The sequence below is a fragment of the Macaca fascicularis genome, chromosome 20 (assembly GCF_037993035.2).
Source record: "Macaca fascicularis isolate 582-1 chromosome 20, T2T-MFA8v1.1".
Lineage (NCBI taxonomy): Eukaryota > Metazoa > Chordata > Mammalia > Primates > Cercopithecidae > Macaca > Macaca fascicularis.
The window spans coordinates 70,466,374-70,491,651 of NC_088394.1; the positions used below are offsets into that span (position 1 = coordinate 70,466,374).

General features: G+C 45.0%; 2 protein-coding genes and 1 pseudogene across 18 annotated transcripts in view; 1 reads left to right on the plus strand and 2 right to left on the minus strand.

Annotated features, from left to right (window-relative positions):
• The window catches only part of RFWD3 (ring finger and WD repeat domain 3), a 49,760-nt gene extending 36,220 nt beyond the window's left edge, over positions 1 to 13,540 (minus strand). The window contains exons 1-3 of one of the 3 annotated variants that reach the window (XM_065537148.1): positions 13,459 to 13,540; positions 11,160 to 11,248; positions 8,568 to 9,087 (exon numbers count right to left, since the gene is read on the minus strand). In XM_065537148.1, coding sequence (XP_065393220.1) covers positions 8,568 to 9,085 — 518 coding nt within the window. In that variant the 5' untranslated portion in view covers positions 9,086 to 9,087; positions 11,160 to 11,248; positions 13,459 to 13,540. Of the gene's footprint in view, positions 1 to 8,567; positions 9,088 to 11,159; positions 11,249 to 11,475; positions 11,603 to 13,458 lie in introns of all 3 variants that reach the window. The other 2 variants (XM_065537149.1, XM_065537147.1) reach the window with 2 other exon arrangements.
• Positions 10,465 to 15,530, plus strand: LOC102118835 (lamina-associated polypeptide 2, isoforms beta/gamma pseudogene; annotated as a pseudogene).
• Positions 15,531 to 18,230: 2,700 nt separating this feature from the next.
• Positions 18,231 to 25,278, minus strand: part of MLKL (mixed lineage kinase domain like pseudokinase) — a 28,884-nt gene continuing 21,836 nt past the window's right edge. For 7 of the 15 annotated variants that reach the window (XR_012429147.1, XM_045381559.3, XM_015443136.4 and 4 more), the window contains 4 exons: positions 22,130 to 22,281; positions 21,863 to 21,921; positions 21,477 to 21,617; positions 18,231 to 18,905 (listed from right to left, as the gene is read on the minus strand). Coding sequence is in view for 10 of the 15 variants with exons in the window: in XM_045381559.3 (XP_045237494.1) it covers positions 18,871 to 18,905; positions 21,477 to 21,617; positions 21,863 to 21,921; positions 22,130 to 22,281 (387 nt within the window). In the remaining 5 variants the exon portion in view is untranslated. The remainder of the gene's footprint in view (positions 18,906 to 21,476; positions 21,618 to 21,862; positions 21,922 to 22,129; positions 22,282 to 25,278) is intronic. The other 8 variants (XR_012429145.1, XM_074027603.1, XM_074027600.1 and 5 more) reach the window with 2 other exon arrangements.

The window sequence follows — 25,278 nt, forward strand, 5'->3', positions numbered from 1 at the left end:
ATACAAAAAAAATAGCCGGGCGAGGTGGCGGGCGCCTGTAGTCCCAGCTACTCGGGAGGCTGAGGCAGGAGAATGGCGTAAACCCGGGAGGCGGAGCTTGCAGTGAGCTGAGATCCGGCCACTGCACTCCAGCCTGGGTGACAGAGCAAGACTCTGTCTCAAAAAAAAAAAAAAAAAAAAAAAAAAATTTTAAAACAAAAGGGCATTCTAAACTTTAAAATATACCACCTCACTAATAATTACTAAGTATTACTGACAGGCGACCTACTGTAACTTCTAATAATTGACATTAAATAAAATATTGATTATTACCCAGAAAAATTGTTGGGGCCTGCTTACACAGAAAAATTTTGATTTCTAATAGTTTGGGTGCAATTTATTGATGAATTAGGGCTTTCTACTTAAAAAAAAAAAAAAAAAAAGATGACTGAATGCTAACTAGAACAAAATAAACACTACTTAGTGTCCAACTCAATAGACAGAAGATTTTTCGCCCTTTTAAAAAAAGAAATGCCAATAAATCGAAAGGAGAAATAGCAATCAAGTTGCTTTCTTTCTTGGAAACTGAGATATAATTAATATACTCCAAAATCTACCATTTAAAAGTGTACAATTCAGTGCGGTTTTTTTTTTTTAAGCATAACCACAAGGTTATGTAATCATAATCATAACCATTATCTTGTGCCAAAACATTTTTGTTACACCTAAAAGGGACCCTGTACCCACAAGCAGTCATTTCCCCTCCTATTTGGTAGTCATGTCCTTCTTGATTTTAGTACTTTGAGTCTTCTCTATTTCTTGGTTGGTCTAGCTAAAAGTCTGTCAATTTTGTTGATCTTTTAGAAGAACCAACTTTTTGATTAGTTCATTTTCTCTCATTTTTCTATTCTCTATTTTATTTATTTATATGCTAATCTTTATTATTTTATTCTGCCTGCCTGTGTTGGGTTGTGTTTGTTCTTTTGATTATTTAGGAGTGTGTTATTTAATTTCCACGTTTGGTGTGCAAGAATCACACCCATGTAAGATGGTGAACTTAATCAGTAAATGTTGTGTATGTTGACTGCTCCAACGACCAGCCATTCCCCTCCCTCCCTCTCCTTGGGCTTCCCTATTCCCTGAGACAAAACAATACTGAAATTAGGCCAATTAGTAACCCTACAATGGCCTCAGTGTTCAATTAAGGGAAGAGTCACACATCTCTTACTTTAAATCACTAAGCTAAAGTGATTAAGCTTAGTGAGGAAGGCATGTCAAAAGCTGGGATAGGCCAGAAGCCAGGCCTTTTGCACCAATAGCCAAGTGGTGAATGCAAAGGAAAAGTTCCTGAAGAAAATTAAGTGCTACAAGCAAGGCTGATAAGACAGCCTTATTGCTGATATGGAGACAGTTTTAGAGGTCTGGATAGAAGATCAAACCAGCCACAACATTCCCTTAAGCCAATCCCTAATCCAGAGCAAGGCCCCAACTCTCTTTAATTCTATGAAAGCTGAGAGAAGTGAGGAAGCTGCAGGTGAAAAGCTGGAAGAAAGCAGAGGCTGGTTCATGAGGTTTAAGGAAAGATACTGTCTTCATAAAATAAAAGTGCAAGAAGCAGCAGCAAGTGCTGACATAGAAACTGTACCAAGTTATCCAGAAGATCTAGCTAAGACAATTGATGAAAAGTGTGTACACTAAACAGATTCTCAGTGTAGAAGAAACAGCCTTCTATGGGAACAAGATATCATGTAGGACTTCTGCAGCTAGAGAGAAGTCAACGCCTGGCCTCAAGGTTCAAAGGACAGGCTGACTCTCTCGTTTTTTTTTTTTTTTTTTGAGACGGAGTCTGGCTCTGTCGCCCAGGCTGGAGTGCAGTGGCCGGATCTCAGCTCACTGCAAGCCCCACCTCCCGGGTTCACGCCATTCTCCTGGCTCAGCCTCCCGAGTAGCTGGGACTACAGGCGCCCGCCACCTCACCCGGCTAATTTTTTTTGTATTTTAGTAGAGACGGGGTTTCACCGTGTTAGCCAGGATGGTCTCGATCTCCTGACCTCGTGATCCGCCCGTCTCGGCCTTCCAAAGTGCTGGGATTACAGGCTTGGGCCACCGCGCCCGGCCGACTCTCTTGTTAGGGGATAATGCTGCTGGTGACTTCAGCTGAAGCTGATGCTTTTTTTTTTTTTTTTTTTTTTTGAGACGGATCCTCTCTCTGTCGCCCAGGCTGGAGTGCAGTGGTGTGATCTTGGATCACTGCAAGCTCTGCCTCCCGGGTTCACACCATTCTCCTGCCTCAGCCTCCTGAGTAGCTGGGACTACAGGCGCCTGCCACCACACCTGGCTAATTTTTTGTATTTTTAGTAGAGACGAGGTTTCACCATGTTAGCCAGGATGGTCTCCATCTCCTGACCTTGTGATCCGCCCACCTCGGCCTCCCAAAGTGCTGGCATTACAGGCGTGAGCCGCCACACTTGGCCTATGTCTGTGCTCTCTAAAAGGAACTACAAAGCCTGGATAACAGCTTATCTGTTTAGATGATATCTTACTGAGTATTCACTGAGTATTTTAAGCCCACTGTTGAAACCTACTATTCAGAAAAAAGGATTCCTTAAACATATTACTGCTCAGTGACAATGCACCCAGTAAACCAAGAGCTCTGAAGGTGATTAATGTTATTTTCATGTCTGTTAACATAACATATTCTGCAGCCCAACTTTCAAGACTTTTTATTTAAGAAATAAGGCCAGGCACAGTGGCTCACACCTGTAATCTCAGTACTTTAATGAAACAACATCTCTACAAAAAAACAGAAAAAATTAGCTGGGTGTGGTGGTTTGTGCCTTTAGTATCAGCTACTCTGTAGGCTGAGGCAGAGGATTACCTGAGCCTGGGGAGGTTGAGGCTGCAGTGAGCCATGATTACACCACTGTACTCCAGCCTGGGCAACAGAGTGAGACCCTGTCTCACAAAAAAAAAAAAAAAAAAGAAAGAAAAAAAAAGAAATATTTTGTTGTGACTCTTAGCTGTGGGAAAAAGCTTTTTTTATTTTTTATTTTCTTAAGATGATAGCTGCCAGTGATTCCTCTAATGGATCTGGACAAAGTAAATCGAAAACCTTGAAAGGATCCACCATTTTTTTTTTTGGAGACAGGGTCTGGCTCTGTCACTCAGGCTGGAGTGCAGTGGCACGATATTGACTCACTGGAACCTTTCACCTCAACCTCCTAAGTAGCTAGGACTACAGGCATACACCACCAAGCCCAGCTAATTTTTGTATTTTTTTTTTTTTTTTTTTTTTTTGAGATGGAGTCTCGCTGTGTCTCCCAGGCTGGAGTGCAGTGGCGTGATCTGGGCTCACTGCAAGCTCCGCCTCCCGGGTTCACGCCATTCTCCTGCCTCAGCCTCCCAAGTACCTGGGACTACAGGCGCCCGCCACCACGCCCAGCTAGTTTTTTGTATTTTTAGTAGAGACGGGGTTTCACCATGTTAGCCAGGATAGTCTCGATCTCCTGACCTCGTGATCCACCCGCCTCGGCCTCCCAAAGTGCTGGGATTACAGGCTTGAGCCACCGCGCCCGGCCATTTTTGTATTTTTTGTAGAGACAAGGTTTCAACATGTTGGCCAGGTGGGTCTTGAGCTCCTGAGCTCAAGCAATCTGCCCACTTCAGCCTCCCAAAGTGCTGGGATTACAGGCATGAGCTACTGCACCTGGGGGATCCACCATCCTTGATGCCCCTAAGAACATTCATGATTCATGGGAGGAGACCAAAATATCAACATTAACAGAAATTTAGAAGAAGTTGATGTCAAGTCTTACGGGTGACTTTGAGGGGCTCAATATTTTAGTTAAGGAAGTAACTGTAGATAGAAACAGCAAGAGAACTAGACTTAGAAGATGCGACTGAATTGATCTCATTCCTAGATTTTCCTTTCCCTCTTATTGGTTAGTTTATTGTTTATCCCACTGAATATCCATTACCTTAGGCAGGCCCCAGGGAAAATGATTTAGGCTTTTCACACTCTGCATTGCTCTGAGTCAAGAGTAGTCTTGCAAATGGGGTTTTCCAGAGAACCACCAACCAGGTCACATAAAGATAATTCTCTGGGAATGAGGCTTTGAAGGTGCTCCAATCCCTCTGGTGCCTGCCAGGCTGTTGGTTTTTACTATGATTACAGGCAGATGATTTTCACAACTACCAAGGAGCTGGAGAAGGGGACAAGAATAAGGAATGCCATAGAGCTCATTGAGATTTGACTGTTTTTCTTTAAACAGCCCTCCCTGGATTGCTGTAAGCATTCAGTCAGTTTCCCAAATTATGAAAAAGTTGATCCTGACAAATTCTGCCAGTTGTTTCACTACTTTTATGGAGATAATTTTCTGTGGTCCTTACTCTGCCATTTTCGCTGACATCACCCAGGTTTTCTTCTTCTTTTTTTTTTTTGAGATGGAGTCTCGCTCTGTGACCCAGGCTGGAGTGTCGTGGCGCAATCTCGGCTCACTGCAACCTCCACCTCCTCCCTTGGTCTCCTGAGTAGCTGGGATTACAGGCACCCGCCACCACACCCGGCTAATTTTTGTATTTTTAGTAGAGACAGGGTTTCACCATGTTGGCCAGGCTGGTCTCGAACTCATGACCTCAGGTGATTCGCCCACCTCAGCCTCCCGAAGTGCTGCGATTACAGGTGTGAGCCACTGTGCCTAGCCAGGTTTTCTTTTTAAATGGTGCTAAGCAACTTTACCAACTCCATTTCTTGAGATTCTGAGTGAACAGCAGCTATAGCTACCATAAGACTAAACACATAAGGAAAGCATTTTATAAGAGGATTTAATCAAATACAAACTAGAGTTAGGCTGTTGACATGTATAACAAAAGAATTCTACATAGAACCCAGTAAAAAAGTGGTAAGACACTTAAAAAAAAAATCACTCTTTAATACTGCTTTTATGTAGTAAAGAATTTCCAAAGTCAGGCAAGAACACAGGAAAGGAGAACTATGAAAACCAACAGGAAGCAGTGCTAGGGTTTCTCCTTGGGAGCACAGATTTAGAACCCAAGAAATCCTCCTCCTTTCCTGCACTTACCGTCTTTGAATTAAATATATTTTGCTCCTTCCTTACTCTCTGTAGTCCTAAACTCCATATGCTCCATGAAAACAATATTGTAATCTGTGTTCACCACAGATTACAATATATCACCAATATATCTAAGTGATATATTGGTGAATACAATATATCACCAATATATCTAAGTGATATATTGGTGAATACAATATATCACCAATATATCTAAGTGATATATTGGTGAATACAATATATCACCAATATATCTAAGTGATATATTGGTGAATACAATATATCACCAATATATCTAAGTGATATATTGGTGAATACAATATATCACCAATATATCTAAGTGATATATTGGTGAATACAATATATCACCAATATATCTAAGTGATATATTGGTGAATACACCAATATATCTAAGTGATATATTGGTGAATACAATATATTCACCAATATATCTAGGGCAAAGTTTAGTCTCTCACACAGAGGAGTGTTATCAATATTTGATGAATGAGTGATGACCCCTGCAGCCAGAATGAAGCCGCCTCAAACAAATAAGAAGGGAGTTTGTGACCTCAGCTAAGCCTGTTGGGAAGAATAAGCTCACTACTTAGCTTTCTGTAGCTTTGGCTTCTTGGCTGACTGTGAGTCAAAAGCTGTTCACCTTGGCCCAGGCTTTCAACACCTGGCCCAGGGACAGTCTGTCAGATGAGTAAATGTCAAACACCGCACTGAGAAATTCATCTCAAGAACTTCAGAAGATTAGTCCTGGGAAAGCTCATACTTTAGGGAAAAAAGTTTTAATCACATTTATCTGGCTCCAGAACTGACTGATGTTATTTCCATTGAACTGCACACTTTCTGACCTTTTAGGTTATTCCCTTTGTGGAGACAGATTATGGCTGCCAAATAGCTTGACTGACATCTTTCAACATCTAAATTCTGTATAACTCTTTCCCTGAGCAGATTCTATAAGAAAAAAAATTTTTTTTAAGACAGAGTCATTCTTGTCACCCAGGCTAGATTACAAGATTTTGGCTCACTGCAACCTCCGCCTCCTAGGTTCAAGCAATTCTCATGCCTCAACCGCCCAAGTAGCTGGGATCACAGGTGTATGCCACCACATCCGGCTAATTTTTTGTATTTTTAGTAGAGATGGGGTTTCGCCATGTTGGCCTTGAACTCTTGGCCTAAAGGGATCTGCCTGCCTTGGCCTCCCAAAGTTCTGGAATTACAGGCGTGAGCCACCATGCCCAGCCACATCGAACAATTTTCTCACTAGAGTTTGGCTTCTGTGTGGCTCTCTAGTGATTCTATTTTTCTTTGTAAGTTGGCATCTGGTTTATAAGTGCCACCTTTATGTTGGTTAATACAAGTCAGTGTGCCTGACCAAGCAGAATCCACTGTGCCTCCCCCAACAAGAATGAGTGCATGGATAAACAAGACTGAGGACTACTGCAAGAGGCCTCCTGACAGTCAGTCAGTTCCTGAAGACACCACTCACAACTCTCAGCCATGGAAAGTTGGCTCATATTTACTTTGGCACGGTCCCCAAATTACACCATAAGGTGCCTTCACCTATAACACCAATGTATGAAATCTTACCCTGCCTCTATAACATGAGTAATCACATCTTAAAATAACAGACTATAGGCCGGGCGCAGTGGCTAACGCCTGTAATCCCTGCACTTTGGGAGGCCAAGGCGGGCGGATCACGAGGTCAGGAGATGGAGACCATCCTGGCCAACATGGTGAAACCCCGTCTCTACTAAAAATACAAAAAAATTAGCCGGGTGCGGTGATGGGCGCCTGTAGTCCCAGCTATTCGGGAGGCTGAGGCAGGAGAATGGCGTGAACCCGGGAGGCAGAGCTTGCAGTGAGCAGAGATCGCGCCATTGCACTCCAGCCTGGGCAACAGAGTGAGACTCCGCCTCAAAATAAATAAATAAATGAATAAATAAATAAACAGACTATAGCCAGGCCTGCAGGCACATGCCTATAATCCCAGCTACTCAGGAGGCTGAGGCACAAGAATCGCTTGAACCCAGGAGCCAGAGGTCGTCGTGAGCTGAGGTAGAGCCATTGCACTCCAGTCTGAGTGACAGAGCAAGACTCTTGTCTTAAAAACAAAACAAAAAAAAAAACCACAGTAATATGCATTTGCAACTCTTGTCAACACAGAACTAGGCATCTGTCATCCTTGATGGGCACTACAGACACTGGAGCCACAGTCATGGCAAGCCCAACATTAAAATCAGCAGCATCCATGAAAAAGAATGCTGAATCCAGATTCAGAAGGCACAATTCCAATCCAGCCTTATCACAACCAAATCACAAATTATCCCATCGGCTTCCTCATTTGTAAAACATGAGTAATGGATGACCTAGCTACCACTTTTTAGTACCATCTCAGTATTTTCACAATGTTAGAAAACATCGGCATGGTTGCCTATGCCTGTAGTCCCAGCTAATCAAGAGGCTGAGGTAGGAAGATCGCCTGAGCCTGGGGAGGTTGAGGCTGCAGTGAGCTGTGATTGCACCACTATACTCCAGCCTGGGCAGCACAGTGAGACCCTGTCTCAAAAATAATAATAATTAAAAGAAGAAGAAAGAGAAAACAAAGGGATTTGATCGAAGCTTCCTCCATCTGCCTATGTAGAAAACAGGGCAGATCCAGGTTCCAATACCCATGCTAACTCCTCTATGCTATAGCTATGAGACCCTGAACAAAGCCCTCTCTCAGAGTACAAGTTTCCTTCACATACAAATTAGAAGTTGAATTCTATTTCTAAACATATTGAAAACACTTAGAAGACCAAATGTGAAATAAAATACTTTAAGTAAAGTAAGAAGTTAAAAAAACAGACAGGTTTAATTAGTTGAGGGTGGTGCCATGTGCCTGTAATGCCAGCTACTCGGGAGGCTGAGGCAGGAGAATCCCTTGACTCTGGGAGATGGAGGTTGCAGTGAACCAAGATCGCGCCACTGTACTCCAGCCTGGGCGACAGAGTGAGACTCCGTCTCAAAACAAACAAACAAACAAACAAAAAACAACAACAGACAGGGTACAGGCAATTGTTATTCTTCATAACAACCCTACTAAGACTTGACGGCTAAGCCCTTCAAGAGGCAAGTTCAAACCAAGACTATGAAAGAAAATTAATTAATTGTGCCTCTCGGTGGAATGCCAGCGAATAATGAATTTGGGTGAGTAGAGGAGATCTGCAAGTGAAGAAAGAATTTTCGGTGTACAAGACACAATCTGAAGAATAGCCAATCTCTACAAATGTAGATTGCCAACAAACTACCACCTAGTTTTCAAGGCACAATCATTTAACTTATCCCCTCATTACTTTGTGAAGTAAGGCAAGCAATTTTATTTCCATCTGACTTATGAGGAACTGGGGGTCAGAAGTTATCTGACTTGCCAAAAGTCACACTGTCAGTCCTTGAATGGCAGAGCCTCAGTTTCATAATTCCTAGTACAGCAATGATCACAGACTTATCCATATATTGATTTACCTGGCACTGTCTGTCCTCTGAGACCCTCCGGCTCTTGCCCTCCGTGAAGCAGATACCCTCCTTCTTGTTCTCATTGGCCCTACACTGTGGTTTGAAGATGAAGGTCTCAGGAATTCCAGCATGCCATGAAGTCTCTGCAGTCCACTGATGAAGTTGGTCATTGAATGCAATGAAGATGCTCGCATGGTGTGATTAGCATCAGATGCCTGTCTATGTTGTTCTGAAGTTCTTGGATTGATGTTCTCCACATTGTCTTCTCCCAAGACCTCCACTTCTGTCAGGTCAATAGACAGTTGTGGAGTAGGCTGGAGTAGGGGTGGTGTCACTTGGCTGCCAATCACTTCAGCAGGAGCTGGCTGGAAGATCAGTGGTCCCCCCTGGCTGCTGACCACATCAGCAGGAACAGGCTGGAGGAGGGCTGGTCCCCCTTGGCTGCTGGCCACATCAGCAGAAGCTGGCTGTTCTTCAGCATGATTTAACTGTACCTGAAGATCATATTCCATTGCTTCATAAGCCATCACTAGGGAAACAATTATTTGCAAAAAGTATTAATAAAATAGATAAAACATGCTATGTAGGTGACAGAATCATATTTAATCTTTCTGATTTTATGCTTAATATCATTCTTAGCAAGACTGAGAAGCTTCAAGAGAAGATTTTAACTATTTAAATTTTAAGTCAGAAGTGTTTGGTAATGGACTTTCTTCTCTATAACAAGCATTTATAACCAGTTTTCCAGTTTGCCCTTAGAAAATGTCCTGTGATCAGCCGGGCACGGTGGCTCAAGCCTGTAATCCCAGCACTTTGGGAGGCTGAGACGGGCGGATCACAAGGTCAGGAGATCGAGACCATCCTGGCTAACACGGTGAAACCCCGTCTCTACTAAAAAATACAAAAAACTAGCCGGGCGAGGTGGCGGGCGCCTGTGGTCCCAGCTACTCCGGAGGCTGAGGCAGGAGAATGGCGTAAACCCGCGAGGCGGAGCTTGCAGTGAGCTGAGATCCGGCCACTGCACTCCAGCCTGGGCGACAGAGCCAGACTCAGTCTCAAAAAAAAAAAAAAAAGAAAATGTCCTGTGATCACAGTAGTATCTTCCAAAATAGAAAGATCTATAAAGAATAAACAGAGAAAGGACATTTTTTACACTTGCAAAATTAACTAAGTTACTAACTCAAAATGGAAATTTACCTGATTTTTCCAAAAAGGCTAAGCAAACTTTTTCCTATCCCTTTCATTATTTTTGTTTTCCATCTCTAATTCCATCATGTTCGCCTATTCAACAAATATTAAGCACCTATGTTCTTTTCATGTTTCCTATCTTTAATTCCATTACATCATTTTGAAAACTACCACCTAGCTTTTAAATTTAAAAAAATTTTTTTTTTTTTGTTATATAGATGAAGGCTTTCTATGTTGCCCAAACTGGTCTTGAATGCCTGGCCTCACCTCCTCATGCACCAGGACAACAGGACTGAGCCACTGTGCCTCTCTACCACCTAGTTTTTAAAGTATATCAGTATAACTTATCCTCTCAATTTCTTTGTGAAGTAAGGCACGTGCTTTTTTCATCTGACTTATGAGGAAATGTGGGTTCAATTAGTATTTATTAAGCACCTGTTATGCAGACAGACACCCTAGAGGCAAAAACAGGTAAGACACCATGTATCAGAGTTAACATTCTAGCAAGTAACATGTCAATAAACGAATACATGAGAAATTATAGATTATGATGTTCGGGGTTGAGGAGACAAGGAGGACCAACTAAGACACAACTCTGAGGGAAGTAGTCTTTTAAAGAGTGAAAACTGGGCTGAGGCATGAAGGATTAAAAGAAACTGTCTCTGCAAAGAGCCAAGGAAGTTTCAGAAGGAAATCAGTGCATAGGTCCCTGATGAGCATGGGTTTGACTGATGAACAGGACACCATCATTAAAGGGCCCATGGGCCTTGGTAAGGAGTTTCTTCTGTGTTAGAGACAGGGTTTCACCGTATAAGCAGGATGGTCTCGATCCCCTTACCTAATGATCTGCCTGCCTCGGCGTCCCAAAGTGCTGGGATTATAGGTGTAAGCCACTGCGCCCGGCCAACAGTCAAGTTTCTTAAAATCACCAGAGCAGGCCTGGCGCGGCCTCCACAGGATGGAGAGTGGCGCAGTAGTGAAAATAAATGGGAAAGAAAGTCTGCAAACTAAACGATGTGAGATACTTTAAGTTTTAAACATTTTTTGTATAGATGGGGTTTCCCATGTTGCCCAGCCTGGTCTTGAACTCCTCAGCTCAAGCAACCCTCCTGCCTCAGCCTCCCAAAGTACTGGGATTACAGGAGTGAGCCACTGCAGCTGGCTAACTAAAAGCTTTTAATATGTTTCTAGGGTACAACGACAGTCTCCCAAGAATTGTGTGTGTCACAACATAAGACCCCAGTTACTTGCGTAGATGTACTTAAGAGACATTAAGCAACTCAGCCTTCAGGAAGACAAAGGGTAGAAACAGACTAAAAAGAGCAGAATCTAAATGGCCGCCGCACTGTCTACTCCCATATGGTTATTTAAATTAAATAAAAATCAAGTTCGGCCAGGAGCTGGGGCTCATACCTATAATCCCAGCACTTCCGGAGGCTGAGGCAGGTAGCTTGAGACCAGGAGTTGGAGACCAGCCTGGGCAACACGGCAAAATCGCGTCTCTACAAAAAATACAATTAGTCGGGCGTGATGGTGTGCACCTGTGGTCCCAGCTACTCGGGATGCTGAGGCAGGAGAATCCCTTGAACCTGGAGGGTGGAGGTTACAGTGAGCCGAGATTACACCACTGCACTCCAGCCCGGGAGACAGAGTAAAACTCTGTTTCAAAAGAAAGAAAGAAAGAAGTTCCTTTGTCATGCAGGACACATTTCAAGTGCTAGAAACCCACATAGGGCGGGTGGCTCCCATTCTGGACAGCAGAAATACAGAACGTTTTCCTTGTCGCACGAAGTTCTATGGAACGGTGCAGTTCTGGAGCCGAAGCTTCTTAACCACTGTAGGCCAGTCGGAGGTGCCTAGAGCGAGACCATGGGCTGTGCACCCCAAACCTTGAGCATGTCACACAAATGCTGCTTTTTATGTGTGCTGTGAGTGTCGGGGTTTAAAACGTTAACCTCAGACTTGTCATCTTTATTATTCAGGTTTCAATCAATGCCCACAACAGGCAGGATGAAAGCCCCTCAATTAAAGGTTGAAAGGAGGTGGGCGGGGGAAGTCGGGCCAACCTCGGTTCAAATCTTTGCTCTGGCCAGCGCGGAGGGTCACGCCTGTGATCCCTGGATATTGGGATGCCCAGGCGGATGGATTGCTTACGCTCCGGTGTTCGAGACCAGCTTGGGCAACACAGTGAAATTCCCATTTCTACCGAAAAAGAAAAATAGAACAGGTCAGGTGCCGTGGCTCACACCTGTAATCCCAGCACTTTGGGAGGCCGAGGGCGGACCACTTGAGGTCGGAGTCCCAGACCGGCCTGGCCAATATGGTGAAACCTCGTCTCCACTAAAAATGCAAAAATCACCCAGATGTGGTGGCGAATTCCTGTAACCCCAGCTACTTGGGAGGTTGAGGCAGGAGAATGGCTTGAACCCGGGACGCAGAGGTTACAGTGAGCTGAGACCGGGCCATTGCACTCCAGCATGGGCGACAGAATGAGACTCCGTCTCAAAAAAAAAAAAAAAAAAAGAAAAGAAAAAGAAAAAAAAGAAAAAAAGAAAACAATGAGCCGGGCGTGGTGGTGAGCAGCTGTGGTCCCAGCTATTGTGGGAAGCAGAGGCGGGAGGATCCCTGGGGCCCGGGAGTTCAAGACTGCAGTGAGCTCTTCCAGCCTGGGTGCAACAGGGAGACTTCATTTCGCTTCTTAGGTTTTTTTTTTTTTTTTTAGACGGAGTTTCACTCTTGTTGCCCAGGCTGGAGTGCAATGCCGCGATCTCGGCTCACCGCAAACTCTGCCTCCGGGTTCAAGCGATTCACCTGCCTCAGCTTCCCGAGTAGCTGGGATTACAGGCGTGTGCCACCACGCCTGGCTCATTTTGTATTATTAGTAGAGACGGGGTTTCTCCATGTTGGTCAGGCTGGTCTCGAACTCCTGACTCAGGTGATCTGCCTGCCTCGGCCAAAGTGCTGGGATTACAGACTAGAGCCACTGCGCTTTCGTCTCCTTACCATGAAAAAGGAAGGGAGGAAGGGAGGGAGGGAGGGAGAGAGGGAGGGAGAGAGGGGGAGAGGGGGAGACGGAGAAGGGGAAGGGGAGGGGAGGGGGAGGGGAAGGGAAGGGGAAGGGGAGGGGGAGGGGGAGGGAGACGGGGAGGCGGAGGGAGAGGGAGAGGGAGACAGAGAGAAAGAAATATTAAATCCCTGTTCTTTTACTACATGGGGAAACCTCGGCTCAACTTGTTCGCCTGTAAAATAGGGATAATACAAGTCTTTACGCCACACTTTCCATGATGAAATTAAAAATGAAGTTCGTCCGTCAACTTTAAAGTGATGAAGTAACGGAGCTCAGAGCGGGCGCAGGCATCGCCGCTGAGGAGCCCGAGGCTAGGCTCTCGGGGGAAGGGCCGGGCGACCTCCCACCCTGGCCAGGGCAGGCCCCGCAGCAGCGAACTCGGCTCCTTCCGTCATCGCCCCGAGCTCCCGCCTGCCCAGCCCCCAACGCCCAGCAACCCAGATAAGTGCTAGGGTTCGGGCTCCTCAGCCCAGACCATTGGCGCCGCCCCGAGGGCCCGAATCCTGTCAGGCTGCCAGGTTCCAAGCCCGCGTGCAGCCCACCTCGTGGGGTGTCTCCTGGACCCCAATCCAGCAATCAGGCGTGGGGAAGTTTATCCCGGAGTTAGAGGCCCAAGGCCTGGGGAGAAGCAAGACCCCTCCTCACCTGAAACCAGTAGGCCGCGGCCTGGCTCGCGAGCCCGCCGAAGACTCTCTAGTTACCTCAGCAGAACTCCGAATGCACCTACGCCAACGGCCACTTCCGGAGCCGCTCAAGCTCCCGCCAGAGCCGCCAGCAGGTAAGCTCCTATTGGACAGAAGCCCTAGGCTGTGGCCAATACTCAGTCTTCTTCTTCAATGGGTCCCCGCTAGCTGAAGCAGCGGCGCTCTCATTGGCTAGTTGTTCATAAACTGACGAGGCGGGACCGCTCTCGAGGAAGCCTCCTACAATTGGCAGCAATCTACGTCCGTCACCTTGTGCCCGCCCCGGAAAAATAAAAGGTTTTTTTTTTTTTTTTTCCAGCGCGTTTTATTTGAACTTTCGGGCGGGAGAAAGTTGTATGATTTATCGATCCATTTTGGAATGGAGATGAAAATATTAAAACTGTGACTCCTGCTGCTTGTCCCTAACGCTTTAGTGAAGGAGTTATCTGTATCCAAAGGATAGTAGTTAATCGAATAATTTCTAAATATTTCAATATTTTGAATTTTGGAGCCTGTAAAAAGGGTAGGACAGTCCAGTTCATGTGTATCCTCTCATGGGGTTGAAGAGCTCACTTAAAAGACTTTGCCTACACAGTCTCTTCAATCTCAAACAGCTGTAATGGATCTGAGCTACTAAACAGTCTCAAGTCACTTGGCAGGGCCGCCGCTCGCCGCCAGCGCCAACAGCAACGGGCCCCAGGAATTCTCCAGCTACGAGAGCGCGAGCCCACAGGCGTCTCGACTCCGGGCCCGCCGCCGACAGGAAAGCCACAAAGAAAACTGATAAACCCAGACAAATGATAAAGACAATCTAGATGTAACAGAACTCATTAATGAAGATCTTTTGGATCAGCTTGTGAAATACGGAGTGAATCCTGGTCCTATTGTGGGAACAACCAGGAAGCTATGTGAGAAAAACCTTTTGAAAGCGAGGGAGCAAAGAACAGAATCAAGATCTTCTCCTCTGCCAACAATTTCTTCTTCAGCAGAAAATACAAGGCAGAATGGAAGTAATGATTCTGACAGATATAGTGACAATGAAGAAGACCCTAAAATAGAGCTCAAGCTTGAGAAGAGAGAACCGCTGAAGGGCAGAGCAAAGACTCCAGTAACCCTCAAACAAAGAAGAGTTGAGCACAACAAGAGCTATTCTCAAGCTGGAATAACTGGGACTGAATGAACAAGTGGATCTCCAAAAGGCAGACCTCTGCAGGCATTATAAACTAGGGAATCTACAAGAGAGTCAAGAAGAACTCCAAGGAAAAGAGTGCACACTTCAGAATATTTTCGTATAGATGGTGCAGTAATTTCAGCGAGTACTCCCATAGCTGAAACTATAATGGCTTCAAACAATGAATCCTTAATTGTCAATAGGGTGAATGGAAATTTCAAGCATGCATCTCCTATTCTGTCAGTCACTGAATTCTCAGACATACCCAGAAGAACACCAAATACACCATTGACAAGAGCTGAAGTGGGAGAAAAAACACAGGAAAGAAGGGTAGAAAGGGATATTCCTAAGGAAACGTTCCCCTGTGAAGCAGCTACACCAACAAGAATTAGTGCTAGTTGCCGCAGACCAATCAAAGGAGCTCCAGGCCGGCCTTTAGAACTCAGTGATTTGAGGATGGAGGAGTCATTTTCATCTAAATATGTTTGTAAGTATGTTCCCTCGACAGATGTCAAGTGAGAAAATACGAAAAAAGGGACACTCTATTCCTGTATGGATAAAAATTCTGCTGTTTGTTGTTGTGGCAGTTTTTTTTGTGTTTGGTCTATCAAGCTATGGAAACCAACCACATAAATCCCTTCTCTAATTTTCTTCCTGATGGCTCTAGAAAACCCAACTGAGTGGTATCTCTTTGGCACATTCAACTTGATCTTGTATTTTTAATAACTGTGTTGAAGAACATTTGTGTATGCTTGTTGACTCCAAGAACTAAAAATAATGTGATTTTGCCTCAATAAACATAGTATTCCATTGGAAAGCAAACAAAATATATATAAATGGACTTCATTAAAATGTTTTTGAACTTTGGACTAGTAGGAGATCACTTTGTGCCATATGAATAATCTTTTAGCTCTGGAACTTTTTTTTTTAGATAGGGTGTCACTCTTGTCACCCAGGCTGGAGTGCAATGGCATGATCTCAGCTCACTGCAACCTCCGCCTCCCAGGATCAAGTGATTCTCCTGCCTCAACCTGCTGAGTAGCTGGGACTACAGGCATGTGCCACCATGGCCAGGTAATTTTTGTATTTTTAGTAGAGATGGGGTTTCACTATGTTGGCCAGGCTGGTTGAACTCCTGACCTTAGGTGATCCACCTGCCTCAGCCCCACTAAGTGCTGGGATTACAGGCATGAGCCACCCCGCCCAGCCATAATGTTCATTATCTTGATAGGGCTTGGATTACTCATATGTATGCATTTGGCAAAACTCATCTAAATGCTATCTTTAAGATTTGTGCCTTTCACACAAATTTTTCACAGCAAAAACTTACCTTTCCACACCCCCCCGCCAAAAAAAAGCCCATACAGAGGTAAACTTCAGCTAATGGCATAAATGCTGAAGTGTTTAGGAATGAAGTGCATACAAAATTAGGATGGATTAATGGATAGAAAGAGGCACAAGTAGATAAACAGGTATGTGATAAAACAAATATAATAAATTATTGTAGAGTTTAGGTGGTAGGTATATGGTTATTCAGAGTACAATTGTACTAACTTTTCTGTGTATCTGGAAATTTTCATACATAAGTGTTGGGAAAAATCAGGTACAGGGCCTTGGAAGGCATCCTGTGCAAATAAAAGGCCCTGAAAATTCAGTTTTCTCAGTTTTACAGTAAATTCACCTATAATAATAGTGGATCTGCCAGAGTATGAATAATTCATCTACCAAGGAGAATTTTCACTGTAACTTCTACAGTAAATAGAACAAATGATTTTAAAGATGAAAACATGGCTGGGCATGGTGGCTCACGCCTGTAATCCCAGCACTTTGGGAGGACTAAATGGGAGGATCCCTTGAGGTCAGGAGTTCCAGACCAGCCTGGGCAACACAGCAGACTCTGCCTCAAAAAAAAAAAAAAAAGAGAAAAAAGAAAGGAAAGAAAATAGTAATACCTACCAATAAGTTCTACAAAAGAATCATATTGTTTATATTCTTCTGCATTTTTTATTTACAGAAAAAAGACATGTTCTAGGTTTAAAAAAAAATCAAGGATAAGTAAAAGATAAAAAAAAAAATAAGGCCAAGTGTGGTGGGTCATGCCTGTAATCCCAGCACTTTGGGAGGCCAAGATGGGAGGATCACTTGAGCCCAGAAGTTCAAGACTAGCCTAGTCAACACAGTGAAACCCTGTCTCATAATAATAATAATAAAAATCAGCCATGATTTTATTCATCAGAGATGATTACTAGAATACAAGATCCAAATGTATTTTTATTGCTGTCTTCTCAGTGACTGAAACAATGGCTAGCACATTTGCTGTTGAATGATTTAGAATGAGTTCTGAAAAAAATGTAACTTTAGAGGCAGGGGTTAGTGTATCCTAGGCAAAGCACACACCATGAACAAAAGTATAAGAAATCTAGAATGAGACCAGGCATGGTGGCTCATGTCTGTAATCCTAGCACTTTGGGAGGCTGAGGCAGGCAGATAACTTGAGGTCAGGAGCTCGAGACCAGCCTGACCAACATGGTGAAACCCCGTCTCTACTAAAAATACAAAAATTAGCCGGGTGTGGTGATGCACACCTGTAATCCCAGACACTTGGGAGGCTGAGGCAGGAGAATCACTTAAACCTGGGAAGAAGAGGTTGCAGTGAGCCAAGATCGCACCATTGCATTCCAGTCTGGGCAACAAGAGTGAAACTCTGTCTCAAAAAAAAAAAAAAATCTAGAATGAAAGTACCACAAACATAGGTTTCAGTCTGGCAGGGATTAAAATCTGACAGCTCCTATATGCACATATTTTGTTTGTCCTATCAGCATTAAAATAATTTTTTTTTTTTTTTTTTTTTTGAGACGGGATCTCACTCTGTCGCTCAGGCTGGAGTGCAGTGGTGCAATCATGCCTCACTGCAACCTCCACCTCACAGGTTTAAATGATTCTCATGCCTTAGCCTCCTGAGTAACTGGGATTACAGGCATGTGGCCACCACACCCAGCTAATTTTTGTATTTTTAGTAGAAACAGGGCTTCACCATGTTGGCAAGGCTGGTCTTGAACTCCTGACCTCAGGTGATCCTCCTGCTTTGGCCTCCCAAAGTGCTGGGATTTCAGGCGTGAGCCATCGTGCCCAGCCTAAAATAATGTTTAATGAGATACTAACCTTTAAAAATAAGGACATCACAGAAAAATCCAACTTTCTAGCTCTTTTGACAAAATGGAAAGCTCTGGAAATGTTGGAATCCCATTCTATGTGACAAAGTTTAGATTGGAGTTGAGCAGATGCTGTTCTTGCTCATCTGTTCACTAAAGCCCCCTCCAGGCACAAAGCATTCATTTAGGTTCCTTCCTAGGCCCTAAAAGTATTAGACTTTGCAGTCTCTGGTAGGAGAACTCTGGGATCTGATTGGAAAGTCGAGTTGGAAAGTATGGTATGGGATATATCCATAAGGCTATGGATATCTGAATAGGAAGTTTGTACTTGATTCCTTGGGCAAGAGGAAGAATTGAACACTGTTTGCCCAGTTACTTCTGTTGTGTAACAAACCACCCCAAAACTTAGTGTTAAGACAACAGTAATTTATTTAGCTCCTGATTGTGTGAATGGGCAATTTGGACTGGGCTCTGCTTGAGTGGTTCTTCTGGTCTTGATTGTCCTCATTCATGTGTTAGCTGCCATGTTGGTTGGTTTAGTATGACTTCAGCTAGGAAAGCATGTTTCTGCTTCATGTGGTCTCATTCCCAGCATGCTCACTCAACATGTTCATGGCTGGGTAAGGTTGCAACAGACATTTAAAAGGCCTCTTGAAACCTAGGCTTGGAACTGGCACACAGTCACTTCTTCCACATTCTATTGATCAAATCAAGTCCCAATGCCAGCCCAGATTGAAATGGTGGGGAAAGAGACTTCATTTGTGGATGGGAGGAGCTGCAAATTACATTGCCAAGAGGTGTGGACACCCAGAAAGATACATTTGACAAACCATCTATCAAAGTTACTGTCAGAGATATGTTTTTGGAAATATCATTTGAAGTGGGATGTGTCCTGTATGACTGGAATTATTTTCTATTTGTAACAGATAAATGCTGCCACTCCTTGCACCCATAAATAACTCAATAACAAAGGATATGAGAGAGAGAGATGTCCAATTTGTGCCTCTGCCAGCTTCTTGTCCAGGGAATCCTTGGTTTAGATTTCGATACACTACTTAGTAAAGGTGGAGAGTTTCTTTAAGATTTCTGTGGATGAATGAACAGAAAATTAGACCAGACCAGGGAGCTGAGAGCCAAGTTAGAAACACAAAGACATTTCTACATTGCACAGTTGCTTAGAAACTGCATTCCCCCTGGTCTGGCTGGCGCCTAAACCACCATCAGCACTCATGCCTTTGTGATATAAAGTTATCTTACTTGATCAACTTTTAAAACACAAACACCTCATAGGAAGGGATAAACTCACATCTTAGTGTGAATTAGTCGCTAGTGTTAGATTCCTTAATACTAGGAGGACTCTAGGTTGTAAGGGAGCTTGGTAGAAGAAGAAAGAAGACAGAGGAGAGAGTGAAGTGGAGGACGGCATTGTATAAATCACTGTTGGCTTCTCATCCACCCTAAAGACCAATTTTTCAGGAAGCATCATTAAGTCTGCACTTCTGCTCTGTGGTGATGAAGAGAAAGTTTCAGACAGAAACTATGATGTGACTTTGATTTTTCATTCTGAAAGGTAGGGATGTGGATGAAGGGAGAGGAGAGATGACAGATGAGACCCTCTTGGGTAGTGTGAGAGGTTTTCCTGACAGACCATCTGTGAGAAGGCCTTGAAGAATAGTCCTCATGCTAGAGACTTCTGTAAGTAGAGAGAACATTCTTGGAAGCTGCCTCAAAAGTCTGGACTCATGGCTCGTTCCTTCCTTCCTTCCTCCCTCTCTTCCTCCCTCCCTCCCTCCCTCCCTTCCTCCCTTCCTCCCTCCCTCCCTCCCTCCCTCCCTTCCTCCCTTCCTCCCTTCCTTCCTCCCTTCCTTCCTTCCTTCCTCCAAGTCTTCCTCTGTTGCCCAGGCTGGAGTGCAGTGGCGCGATCTCAGCTCACTGCAACCTCTGCCTCTGGGGTTCAAGCAATTCTCCTACCTCAGTTTCCTGAGTAACTGGGATTACAGGTGTGTGCTATTACGCTCAGTTAATTTTTGTATTTTTAGTAGAGATGGGGTTTCACTATGTTGGCCAGGCTGGTGTTGAACTCCTGACTTCAAGTGATCTGCCCGCCTTGGTCTCCCAAAGCACTGAGATTACAGGCATGAGACAGCGCCCGGCCCCTTCTCTTTTTTGTCTGGGCTTTGTGGAAAGTCTGCGAGATTTAGGTCTAGGATAGGAGAGAGAGATGCTTCCAGGGAGGGAGACAGTGTAAGGAAGCTATGGAGAAGCAGCTGATGATGTGGTGAGATAAAAGTCTGCATCAAGGAAATAATCCCAAGGATGCTGAAAAAAGGAAGGAAGGCAGACAAGGAGGAATGAAAAGAGGAGAAAGATAGGCAAAAATAAAGCAAGAGAGAAGAAAAAGAAGAGAGATAGAAAGACAAAAAGACAACAAGATGATGCCTGCTGTGGTGGTGCCTGTTGTCCCAGCTACTCTAGAGACTGAGGAAGGAGGATCACTTGAGCCCAGGAGTTCGAGGCTGTAGAGTGCCATGATCCTGCCTGTGAATAGCCACCATACTCTGGCCTGGGCAACGTAATGAGACCTCCTGTCTAAAAAAAAAAAGAAAAAGAAAAAAAGATAAATAGACAGATACAGACAAAAAGAAAGGAAGGAAATAGGCAGGAGGAAAGTAATCTGCCCTTCCAAACCACTTTGGATAAAACAGTGCCCTTTGGAAGCCCTTACACTACTGACATTTGGGCCAGATAGTTCTTTGCTGTGGTGGGCTGTCCTATGCATTGTAGGATATTGAATAGCATTCTTTTTTTGAGACGGAGTCTCGCCCTGTTGCCCAGGCTGGAGTGCCATGGCGCGATCTCAGCTCACTGAAACCTCTGCCTCCCGGGTTCAAGTGATTCTCCCGCCTCAGTCTCCTGAGTAGCTAGGACTACAGGCATGCGCCAACACACCTGGCTAATTTTTGTATTTTTAGTAGAGACAAGGTTTCATCATGCTGGCCAGGGTGGTCTCAAACTCCTGACCTCAGGTGATCCACCCACCTTGGCCTCCTAAAGTGTTGGGATTACAGGCGTGAGCCACCGTGCCCAGCCAACATTTTTTTTTGAGACGGAGTCTTGCTCTGTAGCCCAGACTGGAGTGCAGTGGTACAGTGGCACGATCTCGGCTCACTGCAACCTCCACCTCCCAGGTTCAAGAGATTCTTGTGCCTCAGCCTCCTGAGTAGCTGGGATTACAGGCATGTACCACCATGGCCGGCTAATTTTAGTAGAGATGAGGTTTCACCATGTTGGCCAGGCTGGTCTCAAACTCCTGACCTCAGATGATCCGCCCACCTCAACCTCCCAAAGTGCTGGGATTACAGGCATAATCCCTGCGATCAAATCCCTCCTGAGTAGCTGGGATTACAGGCATAATCCCTGCGATCAACTGCGCTCACCCATCATCCTTGGCCTTTATTCATTAGATGACAGTAGCACACCCCATCCTAACACTCTGGCCTTATAACAAACAAAAATGCTTTCAGACATTGCTAAATGTTCCCTGGATAAAATCACCCCTCATGGTAAACTACTGCCTTGGAGCTGGTGAAAAGGAAATCTTTCACAAATGTGAAATAAGCATGGGGCTCACGCTCTTTACACCAGAAAGAACCCTACCATCCACAGAAGGCCGCACAGAGGGATCATGGGCCCGGCACTCATCAATGATCTCCCGCAGCTCTGAAGGGCAGTCTTCACCCAGCGGCTCCTGCTGCCGCTTCACAGCCACCAGCTCGTAGATCTTCTCAGAATTACAGCCTGGAAATGATAGCATGAGAGCCTTAAAAAACTACTCCGGTACTCGTACATCTCTATGGATGCTGATGGCTGGCATCAGAACTAAGGACTCTGAGTATGGAAACAACAAGAGCTTCCAACGATTCCACTGACCAGCCCAGGCAGTTCCAACATTAAACAACAAATTGCCAGGGGCAGCACTGATGGGGAGTTTCTGGTCTATTGGCAGGGGACCCAACCCCAGCACTGGCTGAGCCAGCCTTCACCTTCTTCACCTTCAAATGGGATCCTTCCAGTGACAATTTCCCAGAGGACGATTCCAAAGCTAAAAGAAAACCAAGAAACTGAACAACCATAACTAGTCTCCCCTTTCCCCTGTCCCTCTAGCCACTGCCAGAAAACTCAGTGAATTTTTTGATTACTACCCAATTTCATTCAACAGAGTTGAGTTTAGGTGGTACTTGGAGGAGTTTGATTTGGGTTTTCCTATCATGCACATCTGAGTTAGAATCTGTACCAGAACATGAATGTACCTGTATATTTCAGACTTTACGTCATATCGATGATATATATTTTCCAGTTTCTGAGGTGAGATATATGCTGTAGATTTGACTCTGTCTGTCTTTTCTCTCTTAGTTTTCAAACTGATGGAAGTCTGTGTTTTCCTCAACTCAAATCCTGCAAGCTAGACAGAGAGGCAACTTAGAGACATAAAGAAACAAGCAAGATCTTGGGTAGAGGAGAAAAGGGCAGGGATTATTGCTACACACAGTTGCCAGGGAATTGTCTTTTACCTTAGGGATTTATTTCCTGTAGTGACTTCTGTCTGTGTGGCTACTCTATTGGTTAACATTATGGGTTCAACTTAACATAGTGCAGTGACCAAGAGAAACACAAAGAGATTTCTTCTCTATAAAATGGGGTGATGACAGGGGGGATTACTTGAGATAATGGTTATAAAGCACCGGTAAGACCTGCTAAGTTGTAGTTGTTGCTAGTATGACTATGTTAAAATATAGAGTTTTCTCAGTTGAGGACTGAACTCCACTCAGTGAGAGTGGAGAGGGGTCGTAGAGCCACTGCCTGGCTCACCTTTTCCCAGAGAAGCAGATGGAAAAATGGCATGGGGGCATTCCCTCTGTACTATCTGGCCCTATGGGGGGTCAGCCTGATCCTTCGGCTTTGGTGTGACGAGTGTGAGTCATCCCTCCAGCCCTGCGTGGTCACGTGGTGTTCTTAAAGAAACCATAGCACAATCAGTGAGAGCGTATGTTCTTGTCCTATGCACACCTGCCATTGACACCATTGGTGTGCAGAAGGCTGCCAGCCCCAAACTCAGCCAGGTACCATGTAGGCAATGTGAGAAAAGGGATAAGGCACTTAGATGGCTCATCCACCTTTCATTCATTCATTCATTCATTCACTCACTTGCTCACACATTTCCTGAGCACCGACATTCTCTGACATCTAGCGCCATATGGGATACCAGGGGTGAAAGGCGGAATAGCGCATCTTACAGTCAGGCTGGATGAAGAGCGTGAGAGTGGTGGACACAGTGTTTTGGGAGTACTTATGTGACCATTGCAGAGGGGGAAAGACATTTGAAAGGCAAAAAAGGCCTGTCTGCTGTTAATTGAGGGCTGTCTCTGACACTCATAAGACTGGAAGAGCCGGGCGCGGTGGCTCACGCTTGTAATTCCAGCACTTTGGGAGGGCGAGGCAGGTGGATCACCTGAGGTTGGGAGTTCAAGACCAGCCTGACCAACATGGAGAAACCCTGTCTCTACTAAAAATACAAAATTAGCTGGGGTGGTGGCACATGCCTGTAATCCCAGCTACTCGGGGGGCTGAGGCAGGAGAATCGCTTGAACCCGGGAGGCGAAGGTTGCGGTGAGCCGAGATCGCGCCATTCACTCCAGCCTGGGCAAAAAGAGCGAAACTCTGTCTCAAAAAAAAAAAAAAAAAAAAAAGACTGGAAGAAAGAAAACCAGCCATGGATGACAAAGGTAGACTGTCACCTATGGCCCTTAGTAATGTTGCTGATGATAAAAATAAAAATGACTGCTGATTGTTAGATAGCTTCTGGGCAGGACCAAGGGGGTAAGTGGACTACACAGTAAACAGCTGATAGGAATGCTTTGTAGCAATTTTTTCTTTTTTGCTTTTTGAGACAGGGTCTCATTCTGTTGCCCAGTCTAGGGTGCAGTGGCGTAAACATAGCTCACTGCAGCCTTGATCTCCTGGGCTCCAGCCATCCTCCTCCTGCCTCACTCTCCTGAGTAGCTGGAATTACAGGTGTGCACAACCATGACTGGCTGATTTTTAAATTTTTTGAAGAGGGGGAGGTTTCACTGTGTAGCCCAGGCTGGTCTTGAACCCCTGGGCTCAAGTGATCCTTCTGCCTTCCCTTCCAAAGTGTGGGGATTACAGGCATAAGCCACCATGCCCGGCCATGTAGCAGCTCTTTTCTTCTTTTTTTTTTTTTTGGAGACGGAGTTTTGTTCGTGTTGCCCGGACTGGAGTGCAACGGCGCAATCTAGGCTCACTGCAAACCTCCGCTTCCCGGGTTCAAGCAATTCTCCTGCCTCAGCCTCCTTAGGAGCTGGGATTACAGGCATCTGCCACCACGGCCGCTAATTTTTTGTATTTTTAGTAGAGATGGGGTTTCACTACGTTGGCCAGGCTGGTCTTGAACTCCTGACCTCAGGCCATCCACCTGCCTTAGCCTACCAAAGTGTTGGGATTACAGGCGTGAGCCACCATGCCCAGATGTGGCAGCTCTTAAAACAGCAACTGACATGTCCCTTGCAGAAACACTGGAAGGCCTGCCTGCAGAGTTGTTATCAGAGATGCTGACTCCTGCAAGTCATGGGCTTCTAAGCCTGGATGACCCACACGCACCTAATGGGAGCTGCTTTCTCCAGCACCTGTGGCTCTGACAAAGCAAGTATCTCCTGGATGACTGCGAGGACTCACCCTGGAGGGAAAGGTTTGGCACTGCTGACACTGTGTTTTCTGCAGGACATCCTTCTAAGTAACTGAATGACAAGTGTGGCCTAGACCTGTCCTGTGAGTCTGAGTCCTTAGACCTAAGAAGATCCCCTGTTGTGTGTTGTAGGGACACAGAAGTGGTGTCCAGGCATCTAAGGGGAAATGACTTTTAGCCCATCCCTGCTAAATGGGCAGTGAGGGAAGGCAGTCATCAGAACAGGAGGCATAGATGGAGTCTGTTGTGTGGTGGGCACACAGAAAGTTGAACTTAGTTCTGAAACTAAAATTGAACTCAGTTCTAAAAATAAGGCAAGCCCGGGCATGGTGGCTCATGCCTGTAATCTCAGCACTTTGGGAGGCTGAGGTGGGCAGATCACTTCAGGCCAGGAGTTCAAAACCAACCTGGCCAACACGGTGAAACCCTATCTCTACTAAAAATGCAAAAATTAGTCGGGAGTGGTGGTGCTTGACTGTAATCCCGGCTACCTGGGAGGCTGAGGCAGGAGAATCGCTTGGACCTGGGAAGCAGAGGTTGCAGTGGGGTAATCTCGCTCACTGCACTCTAGCCTGGGTGACAGAAAGAGACTTGTCTCTAAATAAATAAATTCATAAATAAACTAAGGCAAAAATCAAGCCTTTCTGAGACATTCGTGCTCCTCTCCTAGCACCAGTCATGCAGGTTTGACCCAAA